General features: G+C 42.9%; 1 protein-coding gene across 1 annotated transcript in view; it reads right to left on the bottom strand.

The window, feature by feature from the left end:
* Window positions 1-27,859, bottom strand: part of LOC124802482 (UDP-GalNAc:beta-1,3-N-acetylgalactosaminyltransferase 2-like) — a 126,858-nt gene that overhangs the window by 76,581 nt on the left and 22,418 nt on the right. The window contains exon 2 of the mRNA XM_047263291.1: window positions 15,133-15,354. Within this exon, the coding sequence (XP_047119247.1) occupies window positions 15,133-15,354 (222 nt within the window). The remainder of the gene's footprint in view (window positions 1-15,132; window positions 15,355-27,859) is intronic.

The following is a 27,859-nucleotide window of genomic DNA, read 5'->3' on the forward strand; positions in this document are numbered from 1 at the left end:
AGCTTAGCTTGACACAAAACTTCTGAAGTCTCTGGTTCAGTCCTTCCACTTGACTCAAAAACAATGGGCTGTGATCGTTCTAAGGGCATGCTGCAAACTGTGAGCTTCACTGAAACTCTGAGCGCAAGACTGGTCTTCTCAATTTTCTCTACTAGTCACTGGAATGATCCAAGTATGACCTCGTGTCGTGCCCAGGTGACAGGCATCAATTTTCAATGTGTGCCACAATCTGCTTGCATCCTCTTCCCACAATGGCTGCTGCAATAGCCTCTTCGACCTGTTGAATGATGCCCCCATGCATACACACAGAGTGCACCTGGCGCCCTTTCCTGTCTCTCGCTGCCATTTCCCTAAGGGGTACCATCATTCGTCACACATTTGAGCTGCCAAACATTAATAGAGCCCTACCCTTTTGCATTTGCCCCTCCTTGACACCAGGCAAAACAGGTTTCCCCAAAACAGATGAAGTGAGTCCCTCTAACTCAGTCTCAGTTTCAGTGAAATACAGCACTTTGAACTTGTTAGTTAGGGGGATTAGTATAACATCCTGAGTTCTCCCTGTTCTCCATCCAAACTCTACAGGATGCCCAGATCAACAGTTAAAATACCACTCACAGTCAAGTGGGTGAGAAATGGCAGATCCCATACTTCCTGCACAAGAGAGAGGATCCAAAGGAGAGGATAGTACTTGCGGTACCTTTGGTACTAGAACCACAGGTACATGACTCTCAGGAGCCCTTCCAACACACTAATTTGCCGCATCTGTCAATGATTTGACAGTAGTCAGGGTGACTTCCAGGTGCTTACGAACATCAATGTATTCATCCCATGTTCAAGAACACCATTCACAGTGGGGGTGCATTTGGCTCATGCAATGTAATACATAACAGTGAACAAATAACTTTAAACTAAGCCTATCTGTTGAGCTAAAATATTACTAATTTCCTATAAGAAGAGAAGCAAGTACACAAACCAAGATTTCTATTAAGCCAATGGAAAAACCTGTGGTAAAATTACTCATTTCCTAAAACTTTTTGAGGTTCATTATAGTTATTAACAATCTCGAATATACTACCCAGACGATATTGTAGACTTCACTTATGTAACCTTCGTACCTTGTTCACGGTGCTGTAGGCAGCCAGATTGAAATCTAACTTGGACAAAATGCAGTTTTTTTTTCGGCTGTCTATCGTCTGTCTTAGTTTTGAAGTCTCATGTGCTGGCATCAAGCCTTTATATGAGCATGTCAATGCCTTTATGGCTTTGCCACATCCCACCCAAGTCACGGAGTTGCTGGCCTTTCTTGGAAAGGTTGCATACTACCATAAATTTCTTCCTGATGCAGCCACAGTGGCTCAACCACTTCATGCTCTCTTACATAAATATGCTCCTTTCCACTGTTGCCCACCTGTAAGCATGTTTTTACTCTGTTGAAGTCAAAATTGCACTCAGCACCTTGCTTGGTCACCTTCCAACCAGACCAACATCTTGTTTTGGCCACAGACACCTCTGAGTGTCGCCATGCAGCTATTCTCACACACAAATAAGAGAACAGTTCTGAATGTCCTATTGCATATGTTTCCGAAACCTCGTATCAGATGCAACAATGCTACTCCCAGATAAAAAAAGGAGCTGTTGTTATTGTGTTTGCACTCAAAAAATTTCATGTTTATCCCTACAGTTCTAAATTTCATTTGATTTCTAATCATAAACCTCTGGTTTCTCTTTGCCATCCTTCTACATCTTTTCCAGAAAAAGTGGCTCATCACTTGAATGAAATGCTGGGCTCTGCTTTTGTTGTGCTGTAACTACGAGATTTACTTCTGCCCCACTGCACAACACCCTAATTTGAATGCTCTTTCTCAATTGCCAATTGGCCCCGATCCAGCATTTGATCAGGATCAACCGTTGTGTTTCCACTTAGCCATCGAAGCCCAAAACACTGTGGAAAGCTTTCTCACTATCAGCACTCGGATTTTGACGGCTGCCGCAGCTGACCTTGTCTTATGTCAAGTTGTTCAATTTGTCCACCAAGGCTGGCCTCATAAACCACTGGGCTGAGCATTGGATCCTTTGCATAATTATTTTGCTCTCTGCCACTGACCCTCAGTTCTTGATAGTGTGTTACTGATGGCTACTGAAGAGTTCGCATACAGGGTTGTTATCCTGTCTGTGCTGCGGTGGGATTTTACGTGAATTCTCCACCTGGACCATTGGGGTGTTTCTCATGCAAAATTGTTGGCCCACCACCACGTGTTTTGGCCAGGCATTGACAATGAGGTCATGCACATTGCGTCAGCCTGCCCACAGTGTGCCACCCATCAAGTGGCACCAAGGACCTCTCTTTGTCTGTGCCATGGAAGCGTATTCATGCTGATTTTGCACGTCCCTTCCTTAACTCCCTTTGGCTTGTTGTAGTTGACGCTTTCTCAAAATTTCTCTATGTAGTCTGTTACCTGTCCATGTTCACAGCTGCTATAGTCACAGTCCTCTTAAAGATTTTTTCCTTGTAATGATTACCGTACACACTGGTGGTGGACAATGGCCTGCAATTTGCATCTCAGGATTTTGAATATTTTTGTACAAAGACTGGCATTCGGCATTTTTAAAACGCAGATGAAAAAATACGTCACACGGTCTTCCTCTGAGGATACCCTTGATAGGGTCTTGAGCTTCTATAAGTTCGCTTCAGCTGGTGACTGAAGCTTGCTTCACAGTCGCCAGCCCCATACACTGGTTCACCTGCCCCAGCCGACGCCCATCCAGCTGCCGGTGCCTGCCTTGCAGTGATTCCATCTGGGCTTCATCATCTGGGCCCACGTGTCTGACCAGCACCCTAAGTGGACACCAGTGGTCGTCCATCAATAACAAGACTGCTGCCTTTTGTGCCATTCTGCAACACTTGAACGGCTCGGACTGTACTCACCGTACACAGCCTTCATCTGTCAATACATTTTATGGCCTCCAACTCTTCCACTGCCAAAAATTGAATAGCTCCTCATTGTTCCTGGTTACTCGCCTGCATGTTTGGTAGTGGATGATAACTTGTGTGACCACCTACTCTTCGGCGTGAAACCATACTGGTGTGATGCAACATCAAATGGTGTGCACACGTCAATATTTCTACCAATAGATGGCGCCACCATACTCGCAGTTACATGGTGCCACCTTACATGTAAGGCAAAGGTAGACACACTGATCAGGTTTCATTTGAAAAAACCTCATAAATAAAATGTGCTATTAGACAGCTTCACGCATATCAGACATGCCACTTTGAATTTTATTTATTTATTCTCAAAATCACATTCATGATGTGAGATTCATGTTCGAGCAAATCTTGAAATCTTTTCTTTACAATAGTTTTTACATTAAATGTTCTGTAAAGGAATAAACAGGCTATAAATACTATCATAAACATTAACTGTAAGTTGGCTACATTCGCTCGTGTGAAACTCAGCTTGGCCTTTTCCCACATGATATACTGCAAAGTATGGATGAAGGGCAAGAGGCAGATTCCACATTTCTAGATGTCCAAAAAGCATTTGACACAGTGCCCCATTGCAGGCTGTTAATGGAGGTATGAGCATATGAAATAAGATCACAGATATCTGAATGGCTCGAAGACTTCTTAAATAATAGACCCGTATGTTGTCCTCAACAGCGAATGTTCATCAGAGACAAGGATACATTATGAATGCCCAGGTAAGTTTGATAGGACTGCAGTTGTTCACTATATACACAGATGGTTTGGTGGACAGAGTGGGCAGGAATCTGTGGTTGTTTGCTGATAATGTCATCGTGTATAATACTGTGTTGAAGTTGAGTGACTGTGGGAAGATACAAGATAACTCGGATAAAATTTCTAATTGGTGTGATGAATGGCAGCTAGCCCTAAATGTGGAAAAATGTAAGTTAATGTGGATGAGTAGGAAGATCGAACCTGTAATGTTCAGATACATCTACATCTATGTGATTACTCTGCTATTCACAATTAAGTGACTGGCAGAGGGTTCAATGAACCACCTTTAAGCTTTCTCTCTACCGTTCCACTCTCGAATGGCCCACAGGAAAAATGAGCACATAATTTTTCTGTGTGAGCCCTGATACATTTTATTTTATCGTGTTGATCATTTCTCCCAATATGTAGGTGGGTGCCAACAGAATGTTTTCGCAATAGGAGGAGAAAACTGGTGATTGAAATTTCATGATAAGATCCCGTCGCAACGAAAAATGCCTTTGTTTTAATGATTGCCATTGCAATTCATATATCATGTCTGTGGCACTGTCTCCCCTATTTCGCAAAAATGCAAAATGAGCCACCCTTCTTTGAACTTTTTCGATGTCATCAGTCAGTCCCACCTGATGCAGATCCCACAACGCACAGCAGTACTCCAGAATAGGATGGACAAGTGTAGTGTTAGCAGTCTCTTTGGTAGATCTGTTGCATCTTCTAAGTGTTCTGCCAATGAATCGCAGTCTTAGATTTGCTCTACCCACATTATCTATGTGATCATTCCAGTTTCGGTTATTTTAATTGTAATCCGTAAGTATTTAGTTAAATTTACAGCCTTCAGATTTGTGTGACTTAGCACGTAATTGAAATTCAGCAGATTTCTTTTAGTACTCATGTGAATAACTTCAGGTACAGGGACACAGTACTAGAAGTAGCTAAAGAATGTCTTGGAACAGTAGTGTGTAAAGGTAGGATGAAGCAAACAGCTTGGTGGAATGACACGGTCAAGGCAGCCTGTAAAAGGAAAAAGAAGGCGTATCAAAAATGGCTACATACGAGAACTCAGGTAGACAGAGAAAGTTATGTTGAAGAAAGAAACAAAGCCAAACAGATAATTGCAGCATCCAAGAAGAAATCTTGGGAAGACTTTCGAAACAGGTTGGAGACTTTGGGTCAAGCTGCTAGAAAACCATTCTGGAGTGTAATTAGCAGTCTTCGAACGGGAGGTAAGAAGGAAATTACAAGTACTTTGGACAGGTCAGGAAAACTGCTGGTGAATCCTGTGGATTCCTTGGGCAGATGGAGGGAATATTTTGAAGAGTTGCTCAATGTAGGTGAAAATACGATCAGTAATGTTTCAGATTCCGATGTACAATGGGATAGGAATGATGATGGAAATAGGATCTCATTTGAGGAAGTGGAGAAAATGGTCAATAGATTGCAGTGCAATATAGCAGCTGGGGTGGATGAAATTAAGTCAGAACTCATCAAATACAGCGGAATGTCAGGTCTTAAACAGCTACACAGGATAATTGAAATGGCCTGGCAGTCGGGACAGGTTCCATCAGACTGGACAAAAGCAGTAATCACACCAATCTTTAAACATGGAAACAGAAAAGATTGTAACAACTACAGAGGTATCTCTTTAATCAGCGTTGTGGATAAAACCTTCTCAGGTATTGTTGAAAGGAAAGTGCGAGTATTAGTTGAGGACCAATTGGATGAAAATCAGTGTGGGTTTAGGCCTCTTAGAGGTTGTCAGGACCAGATCTTTAGCTTACAGCAAATAATGGAGAAGTGATATGAGTGGAACAGGGAATTGTATCTATGCTTTATAGATCTATAAAAGGCATATGACCGGGTTCCTAGGAGGAAGTTATTGTCTGTTCCATGAGATTATGGAATAGGAGGCAAACTTTTGCAAGCAATTGAAGGTCTTTACATGGATAGTCAGACAGCAGTTAGAGTTGACGGTAAATTGAGTTCATGGTTCAGAGTAGTTTCAGGGGTGAGACAGGGCTGCAGCCTGTCTCCACTGTTGTTCACATTATTTATGGATCATATGTTGAAAACAATAGACTGTCTGGGTGAGATTAAGATATGTGAACACAAAGTAAGCAGTCTTGTATATGTGGATGACTTAGTTGTGATGGCAGATTCGATTGAAAGTTTGCAAAGTAATATTTCAGAGCTAGATCAGAAATTTAAGGACTATGGTATGAAGATTAGCATCTCCAAAACGAAAGTAATGTCAGTGGGAAAGAGATATAAATGGATTGAGTGCCAAATAGGAGGAACAAAGTTAGAACAGTGGACGGTTTCAAGTACTTAGGATGCACATTCTCACAGGATGGCAACATAGTGAAAGAACTGGAAGCGAGGTGTAGCAAAGCTAATGCAGTGAGTGCTCAGCTACGATCTACTTTCGTCTGCAAGAAGGAAGTCAGTATCAAGACTAAGTTATCTGTGCACTGTTCAATCTTTTGACCAACTTTGTTGTATGGGAGCGAAAGCTGGGTGGATTCAGGTTACCTTATCAATAAGGTTGAGGTTACAAATATGAAAGTAGCTAGGATGATAGCAGGTACTAGTAGATGGGAACAATGGCACGAGGGTGTCCACAATGAGGAAATCAAAGAAAAACTGGGAATGAACTCTACAGATGTAGCAGTCACGGCGAACAGGCTTAGATGGTGGGGTCATGTTACATGCATGGGAGAAGCAAGGTTACCCAAGAGACTCATGGGTTCAGCAGTAGAGGGTAGGAGGAGATGGGGCAGACCAAGGAGAAGGTACCTGGATTCAGTTAAGAATGATTTTAAAGTAATAGGATTAACATCAGAAGAGGCACCAATATTAACACTGAATAGGGGATCATGGAGGAATTTTATAAGGGGGACTATGCTCCAGACTGAATGCTGAAAGGCATAATCAGTCTTAAATGATGATGATGATGATGATGATGATGATGATGATGATGTGGTGAATAACTTCACACTTTTCTTTATTGAGGAGCAATTACCACTTTTCACACCACACAGATATCTTATCTAAACCATTTTGCAATTCATTTAGGTCAACTGATGACTTTATAAGAGGGCTACTCTGATTGTCTATTATGTTATTAATATAGATCAGGAACAATAGAGGGCCAATAACACTTCCTTGGGGAATGCCGGATATTACTTCTGTTTTACTCAATGGCTTTCCATTTATTACTAGGAAATCACGAATCCAGTCGCACAACTGAGGCAATATTCCATAGGTTAGAAGATGCTTGTGAGGAACGGTGTCGAAAGCCTTCTGGAAATCTAAAAATATGGAATCAATTTGACATCCCCTGTCGATGGCACTCATTACCTCATGAATATAAAGAGCTAGTTGTGTTTCACTAGAACAATGTTTCCTGAATCCGTGCTGACTATGTGTCAATAAATTGTTTTCTTCGAGGAAATTCGTAATGTTCGAACACAGTATATGATCCAAAACCCTATAGCAAATCGATGTTAGTGATATGGGCCTGTAATTCAGCGGATTACTCCTATTTCCCTTTTTGGGTACTGGTGTGACTTGAGCAATTTTCCAGTATTTAGTTACGGAACTCTCTGTGAGCGAGCAGTTGTATATACTTGCTAAATATGGAGCTATTGCTTCAGCATACTCTGAAAGGAACCTGACTGGTACACAATCTGGGGGCCAGAGGCCTTACCTTTATTAAGTGATTTAAGCTGCTTTGCTACATCAAGGATATCTACTTCTGTATTTCTCATCTTGGCAGTTGTTCTTGATTGGAATTCAGGAATATTTACTTTGTCTTCTTTGGTGAAGGAGTTTCAGGAAACTGTGTTTAATAACTTTGCTTCAGTGGCACTGTCATCGGTAACTTCATTGTTGTTATCGGGTAGTGAAGGTATTTATTGCGTCTTGCCACTGGTGTACTTTATATATGACCAGAATCTCTTTGGGTTTTCTTCCAGTTTCCAAGACAGAGTTTCATTATGGAAACTATTAAAAGCATCTCGCATTGAAACACGTGCTACATTTCAAACTTCTGCAAAACTTTGTCAATCTTGGGGATTTTGCGTTCTATTAAATTTGGCATGCTTTTTTCATTGCTTCTGCAACTGCAATCTGACCTTTTTTGCGTACCATGGTCGATCCGTATCATCACTTATTAATTTATGTGGTATATATCTCTCAATTGGCGTCAATACTATCTCTTTGAAATCATTCCACATCTTTTCTACACTTACGTGATCAGATCAGAAGGAGTGGAGACTGTCTCTTAAAAAGGTGCTAAGAGCATTTTTATCAGCTTTTTTAAATAGACGTACTTTGCGTTTCTTTTTGATTGTTGTGATATTATGGTATTCAGCCAAGCAGCAGCTGCCTTGTGGTCTCCAATCCCTGTATCTGTCATGATACTCCCTATTCATCCAGGATTATTTGTTGCTAAGAGGACAAGTATGTTTTTACAGCCATTTACGTTTTGAGCGGCCTCATGAACTAAATGTCAAACACAATTTTCTGAGAAAGCATTCAGTACAATTTTAGATGACGTTTTATGCCTGCTGCCTGCTTTAAACATATAATTTTTCCAGCATATTGAGGGTAGACTGAAGTCACCACCGACTATAGTTGTATGAGTGGGGTACCTGTTTGAAACGAGACTCAAGTTTTCTTTGAACTGTTCAGCAACTATATCTTCTGAATTGGGGGGTCAGTAAAAAAATCCAATTAATAGTTTAGTCCAATTTGAGGTATAACCTTCACCCATACTATTTCACAGGAACTATATAATACAATTTCACTACAAGGTAAACTACTTCTGACAGCAATAAATACTCCACCACCAACTGTATTTAGTCTATCCTTTCTGAACACTGTTAGGTCATTTGAAAAAAATCTCAGCTGAACTTATTTACGGCTTTAGCCAGCTTTCCGTACCTGTAACTATTTGAGCTTCAGTGCTTTCTATTAAGGCCAGGAGCTCTGGTTCTTTCCCAACACAGTTATGACAATTTACAACTACAATTCTGATCATTTCTACAACTACCTTACTGTGTTTTACCTGCCCCCTTTTAGACAGACACCCTTTCTGTGGTTTCCTGAGATACTCTAACCTAAAAAAACCGCCCAGTCCCTTCCACACAGCCCCCACTACCCGTGTAGCCACTTCCTGTGTGTAATGGACTCCTGAGCTATTAAGCAGAACCTGAAAACCCACCACTTGATGGTGCAAGTCAAGGAATTTGCAGCCTACACGATCGCAGAACTGCCTGAGTTCTGATTCAGACCCTCCACTTGGCTCTGCACCAAAGGACCACAGTCAGTTCTGTCGACGATGCTGCAGATGGTGAGCTCTGCCTTAATCTCCCAAATGAGACTGGCAGTCTTTACCATTTCCGACAGCCACCTGAATCCAGAGAGAATCTCCTGTGATCCAAAGTGACACACGTCATTGGTACTGACATGGACCACCACCTACAGTTGTCTGCACCCTGTACTCTTCATGGCATCCGGAAGCACCCTTTCCACGTCCGGAATGACTTACCCCGGTATGCACACGGAGTGCACACTGGATTCTTTCCCCTCCTTGGCAGCCATGTTCCTAATGGGCCCCATTACGTGCCTAATGTTGGCGCTACCAAGTACAAGCAAACCCACCCTCTGTGAATGCCCAGACCTTGCGGGCCGAGAAGCTTCCTCTGGAAGAGGGTGGACGACTGCATCCAGCTCAGAGACTTTGTAAGCCACAGATAACATCCAAAACCTGTTCATCAAATGAACTGGGGAGGCCCTACGATCGGCCCCTCGGAAAGTCTTTCGCTGCCTGCCAGACTTTGGAATGATCTCCTACTTGGCCACGGGTGAGGGGTCAACCTCGGTGCAGGCAGTACATGGGGCAGCCACAGCAGTGGACTGATCGGTGACATGTGGGTTGTGCTTGACGTCCCTCGCATCCCTGGGTCCAACCCCCCACAGTGATGACCCTTGGCAGCAGCCTCAAGCTGTGTGACAGGAGCCAACACTGCCTGGAGCTGTGAGTGAAGGGTCACCAATTCAGCTCGCATCTGTACATAGCAATCGCAGTGCCTATCCATTTCTGAAGTTGCTCCTGTTTCAAACTCCTAAAAATATGTAATAAACGAATGGTCTACTCGTCTTATTATCAGCAGGAACACGAGCGGCTCTGTCACTGACACTGGACACATTATTACTAATGTCCTGTTTGACCAGTCAAGTCATTTAAGTATCTGGGTGTAATATGAGATGAAATGAGCATGTGAGAACTGTGGTGGGGAAGGTGAATGGTCGACTTCGGTTAATTAGGAGGCTTTTAGGAAAGAGTGGTTCACCTGTAAAGAAGACAACATATAGTATGCTGGTGTGGCCTATTATTGACTATTGCTCGAGTGTTTGGGATCCATGCTAGCTCGGATTAATGGAAGACATCGAAGCAATTCAGACGTGAACTGTTAGATTTGTTACCGGTAGGTTTGAGCAACATGTAAGTGTTATGGAGATGCTTTGGGAACCCAAAAGGGGATCCCTGGAGGGAGCGCGACATTCTTTTCAAGGAACACTACTGAGAAAATTTAGAGAACCAGCATTTGAAGCTTACTGCTCCCAACACACATTGCATATAAGGACCATAACGATAAGATACGAGAAATGAGGGCTCATAAGGAGGCATAAAGACAGTCATTTTTTCCTTGCTCTATTTGCGAGTGGAAGAGTAGTGGAAATTACCAGTAGTGGTACAGGGTACCCTCTGCTACACACCACGCAGTGGCTTGTGGAGTATCTATGTAGATGTAGACGTATTCCGCCCAATCCTTTCATCTCTCTTTGTCAAGGAATCACAGTCCATCTCCCTACGTGACTCCAGGTTTGTTCTTGAAGGACTCTGACAATGTTATTCTGAATGTGACTTTATATGTTATGTTGTTTAAGATCTGTTTAATCAGTTCATTGGATTTTCTATCCAAACTCATTTCCTTCAAAATTTGAAACAGTGTCATTCTATATAGTAAATCAAAGACATTTCTGAAGTCAATGAATGTGAACACAGACAGATTGCTTCTCTATTTTTGAAACACCATTAGCAATTTCAAATTCAAGATGTAGTTTGCATATGATCTGCTCTTTCTGAAACTTCCACGGCAGTCATCAATTTGTGGGTTTAGCTGTTTTCCTACTCTGTTTGGCAATGCTCTTTAGAATATCATATAAGTCACTTGTATTAGTGGTACTCCTTCTTCCACCACTATAAATGAGCAATCAATATTTCTGTCAGTTTCTGCATTTCTAGGAATTTTTATAGCTGTTTATGCTTTACTTCGCAAAGAAATTTCCTTGCAGATTGCCGATTCTTGACATTCAGTAACCATGTTCCATGCTACACTACCCTTCTTTGAAAAGATGCACCTCATCATGAGGTACCATTTATAGTGGAATTTATCTACAGTTCTACAACAAGTGATTGAATTCTGTCCTTGACTGCTATCTCTCCTACATCTAAATCTACATGGATACTCTGCAAATCACATTTTAGTGCCTGGCAGAGGGTTCATCGAATCACCTTCACAATTCTGTATTATTCCAATCTCATAAAGCGCGTGGAAAGAACGAACACCTGTATCTTTCCGTACAAGCTCTGATTTCCCTTATTTTATTGTGGTGATCATTTCTCCCTAAGTAGGTCAGTGTCCACAAAATATTTTCACATTCGGAGGAGAAACTTGGCGATTTGAATTTCATGAAAAGATTCCGTCACAACAAAAAATGACTTTGTTTTAATAATGTGCAGCCCAAATCCTGTATCATTTCAGTGACACTCCTCCCATATTTCACGACAGTACAAAATGTGTTGCCCTTCTTTGAACTTTTTCAATGTACTCTGTCAATCCAATCTGGTAAAGATCCCACACTGTGCAACAGTATTCCAAAAACAGGACGGACAAGCATGGTGTAGGCAGTCTCCTTAATATATCTATTACATTTTCTAAGTGTCCTGCTGATAAAACGTAGTCTTTGGTTAGCCTTCCCCACAATACTTTCTGTGTGTTCCTTCTAATTTAAGTTGTCTGTAACTGTAATTCCTAGGTATTTAGTTGAATTTACGGCATTTAGATTTTACTGATTTCTCATGTAACTGAACTTTAATGGATTCCTTTTAGCACTCATATGGTTGACCTCACACTTTTTGTTATTTAGGGTCGACTGCCAATTTTTTGCACCATTCAGATATCATTTCTAAATCGTTTTGCAATTTATTTTGATCTTCTCATGACTTTATTAGTTGATAAATGACAGTGTCATCTGCAAACAACCTAAGATGGCTGCTCAGATTGTCTCCCAAAACGTTTATAAGGGTTGCAACCTTTGTTCAATCAAGTACGAGCAGCCCTTAGCAGCTCGCCATCTTATTGACAACTATTCATGACGTCGCCTTTCCGGATTAGATTTTTTTAAATGTGACTTGTAAGTACTGCATCTCTTTCCTGTCAGTACAAACTTTAGTTTTATTAATGCATTATATACCTAATATGTTTTACAACAGTTAGCTTAATTCTGAAGACGACACTCATAGTAGCGTCGAAACCTGGTCAATTTTGACTTAATATTTGTGACCGAGGGCTTATTTGTTTCTAATATAATTCTGACACGGCCACTGAACCTTAGCAGCTATGTTCAAAGTTTTTATTTTTGGAGGATTTAGGGGTTACAATATTCAATCTTGCAACAACAACCAAGTGTTCACTAATCCCTGTATCTGTTTTGATGCTCGTTATTAACTAAGGTTTATTTGTTGCTACGAGGTCAAGTGTGTTTTCACAACCGTTTACTATTTGCTTGGGCTCATGAACTAACTGCTCAAAATAATTTTCAGAGAATGCGTTTAGCACAATTTCAGATGATGTTTTATGTGTACCTCTGGAATTAAACATGTATTTTCACCAACATATTGAGGGTAAATTAAAGTCACCACAAACTATTATTGTATGAGTCGGGTATGTGTCTTAAATCAAACTCAAGTTTTCTTTGAACCTTTCAGCAACTGTATCATCTGGATTAGGAGGTCGGTAAAAGGATCCAGTTATTATTTTATTCCGGCTGCCAACAACGACCCCTGCCCATACTAACTCACAGGAACTATCAACTTCAATTTCGTGACAAGATAAACTACTTCTAACAGCAACCAACATGCCGCCAACCAACCATGTTAAGCCAATCCTTTCGGAACACCGTTAGCTCCTTTGCAAAAATTTCGGCTGAGATTATCTCCTGCTTTGCCCAGCTTTCAGAGCCTACAACGATTTGAGTGTTGGTGCTTTCTATTAGCGCTTGGAACTCTGGTACTTTCCCAACACACCTATGACAATTTACAACTGTTATACCGATGGTTCCTGTATCTACATTCTTCCTGTGTTCGCCCTGCACCCTTTGTGACTGAAGTCCTTCTTGTTTTCCCCGAGACCCTCTAACCTAAAAAAAACCACACCACACAGCCCCTGCTACCTGTGTAAATGCCTCCTGCGTATAGTGGACACCTGACCTATTCAGCAGAACCTGAAACCCAAGTCGAGGAATCTGCAGCCTACACAGTTCCAGAACCATCTGAGCCTCTGATTCAGACCCTCCACTCGGCTCTGTAGCAGAGGTCTGCAATTGGTTCTGCCAACTATGCTGCAAATGGTCAGCTCTGCTTTCATCTTGCAAGCAAGACTGACAGCCTTTATCACTTGTGTTAGCTGCTCAAAACCAGAGAGAATCTCTTCTGATCCCAAGTGACACACATCATTGGTACTGATGTGAGCAACTACCTGCAGTTGGCTGCACCCTGTGCTCCTCATGGCATCCGGGAGGACCCATTCCACGTCTGGAATGACTCCACCCGATATGCACAGGGAGTGCATATTGGTTTTCTTTCTCATCTTGGCAGCCATGTCGCTAAGGGCCCCATAACGCATCTAACGTTAGAGCTCCCAACTATAAATAATCCCACCCTCTGTGATTGTCTGGATCTTGAAGGGTGAGAGGTTTCTTCTGAAACAGGACAGGCGACGGCATCTCACTCAGTGACAGTGTCAGCCACAGACAGCACCTAGAATCTATTTGTCAGACAAACCAGGGAGGCCTTATGTGTAGCCACCTGGGAAGTCTTTCACCACCTGCTACGCCCCGGGTGACCTCCCACTTGACAACAGGTGAGGGGTCAACCTCAGTGTGAGCAGTAACTGGACTGGCCACTGGTGAGGACCGATCGGAGGACTCGGATGTGCGAGATGTCCGGTGGATCCCCAAGGCCGGCCCACAACAGTGGTGCCCATTTACTGCAGCCTCAACCTGTGTAACCGAAGCCATCACAGCCTGGAGTTGAGAGCAAAGTGTCACCAACTTGGCTCGCATCCGCACACAACAATCGCAGTACCTGTCCATACTGAAGACGGTGGAAAACTAAACTATGCAGATAAATAGACTATCGGCACATGCTGCACAACTCTACTGTAGACACTGACGGAAACACAGGAATTGTGTCTAAAAAATTATATTAATACACAGAGATTCAAAAACCTAACTACCGAAGTACTCAGGTGAAACTAAATAATTCGCCCGATTAGAAACCTATAATATGTCACAAAACTCGTTTATTTTCCGACGCAAACGAAAGCGCAAGAACTGTGGCTACTAGATATTAAATTAACAAGCAGAAACTCAAGAAACTGAACTATTAAAGCACACAGATGATATTATAAAATTCACTCCTGGTTAGGAACTCATAAAAGTGACAAAATCAGTTACTTCCCTGTTGCTGAATGTGTCTCGGCCAGCTGCTGCTGCCTGACTCCTACCTTCTGTACACAATGCAATCAACATAATCAAATTCCTTTTACATTTTAAGCAAAGTAAGATCCACCACCGTATCCACTAGTTACACGAAACAGCTTTTACAAATCCCTACCAAATTCAAATATAATTTTGTTGGTGGTTTTGTTATCAACTCTGAATAAAAATGCAAAGAACTGTTATTTTAACAGTCTCTTTTGGCTCTACAAGCATTATGATTTTGCCACCACGTGTAACATACTAGGCATTCCACAGTACCATTCTCTGTCAATTGTTTCTTTGTAAAGCTCATAATTTACTGCATACCACAACTTTTTCAACATTTTCCCCATCCAGAAAGAATTTAGAATCTCATTCTAACCCTTTTAAATGTACTTCAACAGTCCTACGGCAACACATCTTGAATGAAACTTGAAATATTCATCTATTTTAGAATGACAACAACTATTTGAAACTGCCATCAGACTATCAAATTTTATTTGACACTACTTGCAATATTTCTTTAAAATTTGATGATGACCCTTTTCCCAAATATAAAATCTTACCTTTAGGAAGCGAGATTTGCCAGTTTTCACAAGACCACTCATCAGACCTATCAGAAGGATGTACTGGACAAACTTCAGACCCAATCACAAAATAATATTTAATTCTTGCATCGCCTTTTATAAGATTTATCCACGTGTCTCTGACTGCTTGTCTTCTTTCAGAATTGTTCTGTGCTGATAAAATCCCAATTACCAACATCACTTTATTGCGGTGCAATACATCTGTAAGAATACCAGTTCCTTATTTAAAACTCAGTACACTAGTGGATTAACTTAAAAACCGAAATGAAATTCTTTCATAACTTAAAATCACAATTGTCTTATGTAACAATAAATTTACAGTTAATGCATGCATGCAGTTTGCCGAGCAGGTGACAGTGAACAACATATTTATTGATGATTAGTTGAATTATGAGTAACCCCTTTTTCGGTGACAAGAAGTTTTTTACTCATTCACTCACTTATTCATTGTGTCCCATAGATTCCATCACGAAGGAGAACTTTCAGGGATGTGGAATGAGTCAAGGTATAAATTAGCTAAAGACTAGCAAATATAAAACTTAATATTTATACTCTATTAACAAAAAGCTCTCACTGCAGTGCTTAGTAATGTTCGTGCTTATGCCAGCTAATTGTAATTAAGTAAACTAGCAACAGAGCTGTTACTTTGCGAAATGGTGCTGCCTACTCAGTTATATTATACAGTAGGCGTTCATTTGCTGTTAGTATCTTAATATTTACTTGATTGCAATGTTATGTTCTAAATAAAATATATATCTACATCTTTAAACACTGAGTCCTTTTTATAGTACATTACTATGTGGCATGCAGCTTTACATGAAATACTGCTACTTCTCATGAAGCCAATAGAACTTTTCAGTCCTTAAATCTAGATATCAAGATATCAAGAAAATTTGCAGAAAGAGAAGCTCAGGAGCTGTTTTCATTTGAATTGGTAGGGATTTCCAATTTCTTATTTTATCTTAATGGGAGCCCCCCCCCATGAACCATGGACCTTGCTGTTGGTGGGGAGGCTTGCGTGCCTCAGCGATACAGATAGCCGTACCGTAGGTGCAACCACAACGGAGGGGTATCTGTTGAGAGGCCAGACAAACGTGTGGTTCCTGAAGAGGGGCAGCAGCCTTTTCAGTAGTTGCAAGGGCAACAGTCCGGATGATTGACTGATCTGGCCTTGTAACAATAACCAAAACGGCCTTGCTGATGCTGGTACTGCGAACGGCTGAAAGCAAGGGGAAACTACAGCCGTAATTTTTCCCGAGGGCATGCAGCTTTACTGTATGAGTACATGATGATGGCGTCCTCTTGGGTAAAATATTCCGGAGGTAAAATAGTCCCCCATTCGGATCTCCGGGCGGGGACTACTCAAGAGGATGTCGTTATCAGGAGAAAGAAAACTGGCGTTCTACGGATCGGAGCGTGGAATGTCAGATCCCTTAATCGGGCAGGTAGATTAGAAAATTTAAAAAGGGAAATGGATAGGTTGAAGTTAGATATAGTGGGAATTAGTGAAGTTCGGTGGCAGGAGGAACAAGACTTCTGGTCAGGTGACTACAGGGTTATAAACACAAAATCAAATAGGGGTAATGCAGGAGTAGGGTTAATAATGAATAGGAAAATAGGAATGCGGGTAAGCTACTACAAACAGCATAGTGAACGCATTATTGTGGCCAAGATAGATACGAAGCCCACACCTACTACAGTAGTACAAGTTTATATGCCAACTAGCTCTGCAGATGACGAAGAAATTGAAGAAATGTATGATGAAATAAAAGAAATTATTCAGATTGTGAAGGGAGACGAAAATTTAATAGTCATGGGTGACTGGAATTCGAGTGTAGGAAAAGGGAGAGAAGGAAACATAGTAGGTGAATATGGATTGGGGGACAGAAATGAAAGAGGAAGCCGCCTTGTAGAATTTTGCACAGAGCACAACATAACCATAACTAACACTTGGTTTAAGAATCATGAAAGAAGGTTGTATACATGGAAGAACCCTGGAGATACTAAAAGGTATCAGATAGATTATATAATGGTAAGACAGAGATTTAGGAACCAGGTTTTAAATTGTAAGACATTTCCAGGGGCAGATGTGGACTCTGACCACAATCTATTGGTTATGACCTGTAGATTAAAACTGAAGAAACTGCAAAAGGGTGGGAATTTGAGGAGATGGGACCTGGATAAACTAAAAGAACCAGAGGTTGTACAGAGATTCAGGGAGAGCATAAGGGAGCAATTGACAGGAATGGGGGAAATAAATACAGTAGAAGAAGAATGGGTAGCTTTGAGGGATGAAGTAGTGAAGGCAGCAGAGGATCAAGTAGGTAAAAAGACGAGGGCTAGTAGAAATCCTTGGGTAACAGAAGAAATACTGAATTTAATTGATGAAAGGAGAAAATATAAAAATGCAGCGAGTGAAACAGGCAAAAAGGAATACAAACGACTCAAAAATGAGATCGACAGGAAGTGCAAAATGGCTAAGCAGGGATGGCTAGAGGACAAATGTAAGGATGTAGAGGCCTGTCTCACTAGGGGTAAGATAGATACCGCCTACAGGAAAATTAAAGAGACCTTTGGAGATAAGAGAACGACTTGTATGAATATCAAGAGCTCAGATGGAAACCCAGTTCTAAGCAAAGAAGGGAAAGCAGAAAGATGGAAGGAGTATATAGAGGGTCTATACAAGGGCGATGTACTTGAGGACAATATTATGGAAATGGAAGAGGATGTAGATGAAGATGAAATGGGAGATATGATACTGCGTGAAGAGTTTGACAGAGCACTGAAAGACCTGAGTCGAAACAAGGCCCCCGGAGTAGACAATATTCCATTGGAACTACTGACAGCCTTGGGAGAGCCAGTCCTCACAAATCTCTACCATCTGGTGAGCAAAATGTGTGAGACAGGTGAAATACCCTCAGACTTCAAGAAGAATATAATAATTCCAATCTCAAAGAAAGCAGTTGTTGATAGATGTGAAAATTACCGAACTATCAGTTTAATAAGCCACAGCTGCAAAATACTAACGCGAATTCTTTACATACGAATGGAAAAACTGGTAGTAGCCAACCTCTGGGAAGATCAGTTTGGATTCCATAGAAATGTTGGAACACGTGAGGCAATACTGACCCTACAGCTTATCTTAGAAGCTAGATTCAGAAAAGGCAAACCTACGTTTCTAGCATTTGTAGACTTAGAGAAAGGTTTTGACAATGTTGACTGGAATACTCTTTTTCAAATTCTGAAGGTGGCAGGGATAAAATATAGGGAGCAAAAGGCTATTTACAATTTGTACAGAAACCAGATGGCAGTTATAAGAGTCGAGGGGCATGAAAGAAAAGCAGTGGTTGGGAAGGGAGTGAGACAGGGGTGTAGCCTCTCCCCAATGTTATTCAATCTGTATATTGAGCAAGCAGTAAAGGAAACAAAAGAAATATTCGGAGTAGGTATTAAAATCCATGAAGAAGAAATAAAAACTTTAAGGTTTGCCGATGACATAGTAATTCTATCCGAGACAGCAAAGGACTTGGAAGAGCAATTGAACAGAATGGATAGTGTCTTGAAAGGAGGATATAAGATGAACATCAACAAAAGTAATTAAGTAGAGTGATGCTGAGGGAATTAGATTAGGAATTGAGACACTTAAAGTAGTAAAGGAGTTTTGCTATTTGGGGAGCAGAATAACTGATGATGGTCGAAGTAGAGAGGATATAAAATGTAGACTGGGAATGGCAAGGAAAGCGTTTCTGAAGAAGAGGAATTTGTTAACGTCGAGTATAGACTAAAGTATCAGGAAGTCGTTTCTGAAAGTATTTGTATGGAGTGCAACCATGTATGGAAGTGAAACATGGATGATAAATAGTTTGAACAAGAAGAGAATAGAAGCTTTTGAAATGTGGTGCTACAGAAGAATGCTGAATATTAGATGGGTAGATCATATAACTAATGAGGAGGTACTGAATAGAATTGGGGAGAAGAGGAGTTTGTGGCACAAGTTGACTAGAAGAAGGGATTGGCTGGTAGGACATGTTCTGAGGCATCAAGGGATCACCAATTTAGTATCGGAGGGCAGTGTGCAGGGTAAAAATCATAGAGGAAGACCAAGAGATGAATACACTACGCACATTCAGAAGGATGTAGGTTGCAGTAGGTACTGGGAGATGAAGAAGTTTGCACAAGATAGAGCAGCATGGAGAGCTGTATCAAACCAGTCTCGGGACTGAAGACCAGAACAACAACAAAATTTTTTTCTACTGTGATAGTGGAAATCACATTTCAGCTGAAGCTGATTTTTCATTTCAGCATCAAAAGCTGTTAAAAAGTAAACATATTGGGAATGAGTGTAAGATTTCTGAGAGAGTTAAAAATATTTCAACAAGATGTATGAGAAGGATAGATTGCTACTCACTACATGGAGGAAAAGCTTAGTCACAGCAGGGATGCTGAGAAAAGACTGATGAGCTGTGTGACAAAGTCCTATATCAGACATGGACAACAGAAAAGACACACACATGCATAGCTCACCCACACATGGTCACTGTCATTTCCAGGTACTATGGTCCAACCACAATTCTCTGACACTCAGAGATGATAGTGAGTGAGTGAGTGTGAGTGCCTCTCTCTCTCTCTCTCTCTCTCTCTCTCTCTCTCTCTCTCGTGTGTTTGTGTGTGTGTGTGTGTGTGTGTGTGTGTGTGTGTGTGTGTTTTATAGATGTGTGAATATGTGAACCTTTTGTTTTCTCTACATCTGAAGGAGGTCTTAGTCTGATGACTAATAGTATCTAACAGTCTTTTTTCAATGTGCCTGTCTGCCACTCTCTACGTGTTCATTAGCAATCTCTTCGTATTATTGTTATTCTGTCCTGGATTCTCCATCAACTGATTTTGTAAGATGTGCTGGTGCTAACTTGTATAAATGACCAGGTCAGATTCAAGTCTGTGATACAATCTGTCAACAATACTCTGTGCTTTCTGTTATGAAGGCAATACATTATCCACATAAGTGAAGTGCCATTAACAACCTGACACTTCAGTTTGTCAGGTATAACAGGCTGGTTTGTCAAGTATCATAGGCTTTGGCAAAGTTACAAAATATAGCATAACTGTTTCTCTCTGCCAAGGCTTCATTAATGGGGCCTTGTATTTGTTTGGCTATGAAGAATCCCATATGAAATCCAAAATGAGGGGCTGTTAAGTTCAGCTCAATTGAATGAGTCAGTATTCTATTGTAGGCCACTGTCTCCTACACTTTTCAAATAAATAAAGGAGCGAAATAGGTATGTAATTAGGAGGTGTTCCTCCTATACACACTTTTATAGGTGGATGGCAGTACGTTAAATTTAAGTCATTGATTGATTACAGAGAGAGCTTCATGAGGATTCAATCAAGTCATCACAAGATTTTAATATTCGGGTAGAACCACCATCATAGCCCACACAATTACTACTTTACAATGATCTGATGAATTTCGTAATTTCCTTGGGGTTATATTTTTGAAACTAATGTCTGTTGGTGGTTCACACAGTGTTCACACACATAAATCTAATGTATCTTTATTGCACTGTTTACTAATGAGTATGGTATTTGTTGCCACTGCAGGGAAATAATTATTGAATTTCATGACCCAATGATAAGAAAGTTTTGCCACTTCTGTGGTCTCAATCCACTTTGGTTATTATTTTTGTTTGGGCCTTGTTTAATAAGGTTCCAATTTGGTTTGACCTTATTCTTGGGGTGTTTCATTTTTTGGGCATTGTTACAAGTTTTGCTTCTTAAATAAAAGATTGGAAGTTTTTCCTGTATTGGTGGAAGCAGAACTTCAATCCTAACTACAGCTTGTCCTCTGAATAAGGTAGAGTTCTCCCTTCCTACCGCAAAATCCTTTAATCCCAGCAGTTATCTATCCCTCATCCACACTTCAGTTCAGTTAGAAGCTTATTTGTTTTAGGAAAAAACAAGGCTCAAAATGCTGTAAAAATTTGTTTAGGAAAGAGCTAAATTTTCCATCTACACTGTACGGTTTACATGGTTTTCCCAGTAATTCTTCCCTTTATTACTCTCTAAATACTGTGATCAGGTTATTGCTTATGATTCTGCAATACAATACTTTTCTTCTATTATCTGTTAATTGTCAGTATATCTTATTGCAACACGGTCAGATACACCACTGATCATAGGTTTTACATCAAAGTTGCTGCACGTTGTTGGGTCTAAAAACAGTATGTCAATGGCTGTTACACTGTGTGCTTCAAATCTCCTAGGGAATTGTACTACGCAAAATACTTCAAAGCTGGACATCAACAACTCTAAGTGCTCTTCGTCAGTACTATCTGACACAAAATCAACATTTTAGTCTTCAAAAACAATGAGCCTCCAATTAAGTCTGAATAACCTCATTAAAACTGTTTCTACCTGTCTTATGTAGCTTAAGATACTTTCTGCTGGGAGCTTGTAAAATGACAGTCACACAAGTTTGTGTGTTTCCTAATCCACCATTATTGCACAGCATTCAGATGGCTGTTGAACGCAATATTCATTAACAAAAGAGTCTAGGATGTAACTCCACTTTTGCCACGTAGCTCCTCCCCCTTTATTGGTTCTACAAGAGTACAATATTATTAGCTTATATCCATCAAGATGATTCTGTTCAACTTCTAAGATTTCCATGCGATGTTCTAATACGTACAAGTCTGCATTAGTTCCATGTTTCCTCACATTTTCCTGAGTGATTATGAGAAGTTCATCTGTTTTATTTATAAGGCTTCTGATGTTTTTATGGAAGACACTAAATGTGGTTTCTTTAATACCCATGGTTTTGTCTCAGCTGCACTATTTTGTTTTGCTAGTAACCTTTTGAATTGCAGCTACATTTATTCCACAACTCAATTTTTTGCCTAAGTTTACCCTAAAATGGAAATTGTGAAATGGGAATCACTGGAAAACAGCTTGGTCACACTGGTTGCTTATAGTAATAGCAAGAAGCCTATTACCAGAAGTACTCAGATGCACACCATGCTGTGTATGATGTGACTGAGGGCATCAATTACAACCATGTTTAAACAGTCTAATGATCTCTCAGTAATATGAGAACCAGTCTCAGCAATGTGCCTGGTGTCATCCTCAATTAAATTGTTACCTGCACCACCTTACTATCATTACATGATCTTCTTTTCCTAGACTCTTCCACAAAGAGCCTAAATCAAATGTGACATCGTTGAGACTTGCATTTCTGCATGCAGCAAAAGAGCAAATAGTACAATTTTGTCTTACGCACTCAGGGAAAAAAGATTTTTCTAGCAGAACATCAGATCCTTTTCTGATAGAAGTAATGCAAAGAGCTGAAGCACACAAAATTGACTACACATCCCAAAGTTTTTTACCATGAAAGAAGAGGTGGCAGCAGTCAGCTCTCTGGCGCCAATCATTACGGATTTCGTGCCACCTTTGTTGGGGCCTTCACCCGCTTTGGGTCCACAGCAACCCCGTAAACAGCTATTCCAGCAGCAACAAGTCAAATCAGTGGCAGCACTGTTGCCCAACTGCAAATATGGTTTTCTTTGTCGTGAATGCAGTGTGTTCCCCATCAGCACACAACTTGCCACGAGTGTGGCAGAAAGGGACACTTACCAGAGGCAAAGTTTTAGCAATTCCGCTGTACACATGTCTCAGAAGTGTATGGGACAAGTCTTGCATCTAGGTCTATTGCAGGGGTATGAGCCATGAGGTAAGGGATTGGGAGCAGGGGTTATGTAAAGATGGATGCGTATATTGTGTAGGTTCGGTGGACGGCGGAATACCACGGTTGGAGGGGTGGGAAGGATAGTGGGTAGGACATTTCTCATTTCAGGGCATGATGAGAGGTAATCCAAACCCTGGCGGTGAATGTAATTCAGTTGCTCCAGTCCGCACTCGCATGGCACCATCCTATGCTACCCTATTCATGGGCCGTCTAGAGGAATCCTTCCTAAAAACCCAGAATCCTAAACCCCTCACCTGGTTCAGATTCATTGATGACATCTTTGCTATCTGGAATGAAGGTGAGGACACCTTATTCATATTCGTCCAGAACCTCAACAACTTCTCCTCCATTTGCTTCACCTGGTCGTACTCAACCCAACAAGCCACCTAGATGTTGATCTCCGCCTCGGAGATGGCTACACCAGTACCTCCGTCGATATCAAACCTACTAACCACCAGCAATACCTCCACTTCAAAAGCTGCCACCTGTTTCATACCAAGAAGTCCCTTCTGTACAACCTATTTCTTTTTTTTTTTTGTGGTTTTAGGGCGCACAACTTCAATGGTCATTAGCGCCCTGACTACGTTAAGAATGCACCGCGAGGCCCAAGTTTAAAACAACAACTAAAAGGGAAAACACGATAAAAGACAGACTGACAGGCATAGGATTAAAAAACAGCATCATCAAATGTCCTTAGAGAGGTTTGTCAAATTGATAAAACGAAGAACACGAGCAGCTGCTCGTGGGTCATCCGCTAAAATGGCATCTAAAGTACATGGCAGGTTAAGATCTAGACGCAGTGTGTTAAGGGCGGGAGGAGGACGTCCAAGCCGCGGGAAGAGGTTTCAAGGCCCGAAGCTTGTTGTCCGTAAGTGCAGCCCAATCGGCATGCCACAGCGATAAAATGCGCCGACAAATGACCCTGCTACAGTCTGATGAAGGGACACAACAAGAAGCTGTCCGAGGCTGGAGGACCGCAGCCTTGGCCGCGGCATCTGCAGCTTCGTTCCCAGGGATACCAACATGGCCAGGGACCCACATAAAGCTAACCGGAGAACCGACGTCCACCAGCTGCTGAAGAGAGCGTTGGATCCGGTGCACGAAAGGGTGAACCGGATACGGATCACTGAGGCTCTGGATGGCGCTCAGGGAATCGGAGCAGATGACATAAGCAGAATGTCGGTGGCGGCAGATGTAAAGAACAGCCTGGTAGAGGGCAAAGAGCTCAGCTGTGAAGACCGAACAATGGCCATGGAGCCGGTATTTGAAACTTTGTGCCCCGACAATAAAAGAACACCCGACCCCGTCATTGGTCTGTGAGCCATCTGTATAAATGAAGGTCATATTGATGAACTTTGAACGAAGTTCAACAAAACGGGAGTGGTAGACCGAACCGGGGGTAACCTCTTTTGGGAGCGAGCCGAGGTCAAGGTGAACGCGGACCTGAGCCTGGAGCCAAGGTGGTGTGTGGCTCTCGCCCACTCGAAAGGTTGCAGGGAGTGAAAAATTAAGGTGTTGAAGGAGGCGACGAAAGCGAACTCCAGGGGGTAGCAGGGCAGAGACATACAACCCGTATTGACGGTCGAGAGAGTCGTCAAAAAAGGAACGATAAGACGGGTGGTCGGGCATTGACAGTAGCCGACACGCATACCGACAAAGCAGTATATCGCGCCGGTAGGTGAGTGGCAATTCGCCAGCGTCAGCATGAAGACTCTCTACGGGACTAGTATAAAACGATCCAATTGCAAGTCGTAAACCTCGATGTTGTATGGAGTTGAGGCGGCATAAGATGGATGGCCATGCAGAGGAGTATACGAAGTTCCCATAATCCAGCTTGGAGCGGACGATCGACCGATATAGACAAAGCAGGACGGTTCGATCCGCTCCCCACGACATACCACTGAGAACGCGGAGGACATTTAAAGAACGGGTACAACGGGCAGCCAAATATGACACATGTGGAGACCAGCTAAGTTTCCTGTCAAATGTAAGACCTAAAAATTTTGTTGTCTCCACGATTGGGAGAGCAACGGGACCGAGTCGTAAGGACGGTGGGAGAAACTCTTTGTAGCGCCAGAAGTTAATACAGACCGTCTTCTCGGCAGAAAAACGGAAGCCATTGGCGACACTCCAGGAGTAAAGACGGTCAAGAGAACGCTGAAGACAGCGCTCCAGGACATGTGTACACTGCGCGCTGCAATAGATGGTAAAATCGTCCACGAAAAGGGAGCCTGATACATCAGCTGGGAGGCAATCCATTATGGGATTGATCGCGATGGCGAAGAGAGCGACGCTCAAAACTGAGCCCTGTGGCACCCCATTCTCCTGGCGAAAGGTGTCTGACAGGACAGAACCCACACGTACCATGAACTGTCGATCCATTAAAAAAGAACGAATAAAATGAGGGAGGCGACCGCGAAGGCCCCATGTATGCATGGTGCGGAGAATGCCCGCCCTCCAACAGGTGTCGTAAGCCTTCTCCAAATCAAAGAACACAGCCGCGGTCGGGCGCTTCCGCAAGAAGTTATTCATAATGAAGGTCGACAAGGTAACCAGATGGTCAACAGCAGAGCGGCGCCTACGAAATCCACATTGTACATTGGTAAGTAGGCGTCGAGACTCGAGCAGCCAAACCAATCGAGAGTTAACCATTCGCTCCATCACTTTACAGACACAGCTGGTAAGCGAGATGGGTCGATAACTGGAAGGCAGGTGCTTGTCCTTCCCCGGCTTAGGAATCGGGACAACAATAGACTCGCACCAGCATGCGGGAACATGTCCCTCAATCCAGATGCGATTGTAAGTACGAAGAAGAAAACCTTTACCCACAGGAGAAAGGTTCTTCAGCATCTGAATATGAATAGAATCAGTGGAGGACCGTGATCGGCCAAGTGCGTTTTCGAGTTCCCGCATGGTGAATGGGGCATTATAACTTTCACGATTCGAGGAGCGGAAGTTAGGTGGCCTAGCCTCCTCTGCCTGTTTGCGGGGGAGGAAGGCAGGGTGGTAACGAGCGGAGCTCGAAACCTCGGCAAAAAAGCGGCCGAAGGCATTGGAGACATCCTCAGGGGCCACAAGGACGTCATTCGCGACCGTCAAGCCAGAAACTGGTGAGTGGACCTTAGTGCCAGATAGCCGGCGCAGGCTACCCCAGACAACAGAAGAAGGAGTAAAACTGTTGAAGGTGCTTGTGAAAGCAGCCCAGCTGGCTTTCTTGCTTTCTTTAATAATACGACGACACTGAGTACGTAATCGTTTATAATTGATACAATTCGCCACTGTAGGGTGGCGTTTAAAGGTGCGTAAAGCACATCGACGAGCACGTAAAGCGCCTCTACATGCTGCAGTCCACCACGGGACCGGTACGCGACGTGGAGAAGAAGTAGGGTGAGGGATGGAATATTCAGCAGCAGCGAGAATGACTTCCGTGAGGTGTGCGACCTGACGATCGCAGCTGGTGAAGGTTTGATCCTGAAAGGTCGCACTGGAAGAGAAGAGCCCCCAGTCTGCCTTGGAGATGGTCCAACTAGAGGAGCACGGAGAGGGGGTATGCTGCAGGAGATGGATAACACACGGGAAGTGGTCGCTCGAATATGTAACAGAAAGTGCATACCACTCAAACCGGCGTGCAAGTTGGGGAGTACATATAGAGAGGTCTAAATGGGAATAGGTGTGAGATGTGTCCGAAAGAAAAGTAGGGGCGCCAGTATTGAGGCAGACAAGATTGAGCTGGTTGAAAAGGTCTGCTAACAGGGAGCCCCTCGGGCAGGATGTTGGAGAGCCCCAAAGGGGATGATGGGCATTGAAGTCTCCAGTTAACAAAAATGGTGCAGATAGCTGAGCAATAAGTTGCATCATGTCTGCCCTGGTAACGGCAGATGACGATGGAGTGTAAACGGTACAAATGGAAAATGTAAAAGTGGGGAGAGTAATGCGGATGGCAACTGCCTGCAGGCCGACGTGCAACGTGATGAAATCGTAGTAAATATCATCCCGGACCAGCAACATAACCCCTCCATGAGCCGGGATACCTACCACAGGGGGTAGGTCAAAACGCACAGAGGTGTAGTGTGCCAAGGCAATTTGATCGCATGAGCGTAGCTTCGTTTCCTGGAGGGCTACGACGAGCGGACGGTGCAAGCGGAGCAGCAACTTCAAGTCCTCTCGGTTGGAGCGAATGCTGCGAATATTCCAGTGAATAAGTGCCATCGTAAGAAGAAAAGGAAGATGAAAGAAGGGGTCACCTCGAAGGCCGCTGAGGGCCTGGCTTCGAGCGAGCACTGCCGCCGCTATCAGTAGGCGGACAGTCATCGTCCATTGGGTCTATAGGTTCATCGGCCATCTTGGGAAGATGGCCGGGAGGGGGAGCTTCCTCCGCCGGTGAACGGCCAGATGTTCGGCTACCAGCGGTGCGGCCAGGCGAAATGGATGACGGCCTGGGGCGGCAACCGCTGGGTGGCGCAGGAGACGAAATGCGCCGTGGCGGAGAAGGAGAACTGTGCTTCCTATGAGCCTTCTTGGAAGGACGTTTGGTGGAAGTACCGGTCGAAGGCTGGGAGGTCGAGGTACGTAGGAAGTCTGCACGGGACGGTTCCTTCTTGAAGGCCCGTGCATCTGACTTCTGGGTCTTCGTCTTGGCAGAAGCTGATGAAGGTGCTTGTGTCTGAGGGGTGACGGGAGGAAGAGGAGACGTCGACCGGGCGATCTTAGCACTGGCCGAACGGACAACCGTGGTGCTGAAGGTCAGATCGCATGTCTGGGTTGCCATCTCCCTGGTAGTCCGAGGAGAGGCGAGGACAGTACTGTATTTCCCCGCTGGGAGCAGCGTGGGCTTCCTACTAGCCAATAGCTTGCGAGCAGCCGAGGTGGACACTTTCTCTTTGACCCGAATTTCTTGGATACAGCGTTCTTCCTTATAGACAGGACAGTCGCGGGAGGATGTGGCATGGTCACCCTGACAGTTCACAC

The sequence above is a fragment of the Schistocerca piceifrons genome, chromosome 6 (assembly GCF_021461385.2).
Source record: "Schistocerca piceifrons isolate TAMUIC-IGC-003096 chromosome 6, iqSchPice1.1, whole genome shotgun sequence".
NCBI classification, from domain to species: Eukaryota; Metazoa; Arthropoda; class Insecta; order Orthoptera; family Acrididae; genus Schistocerca; species Schistocerca piceifrons.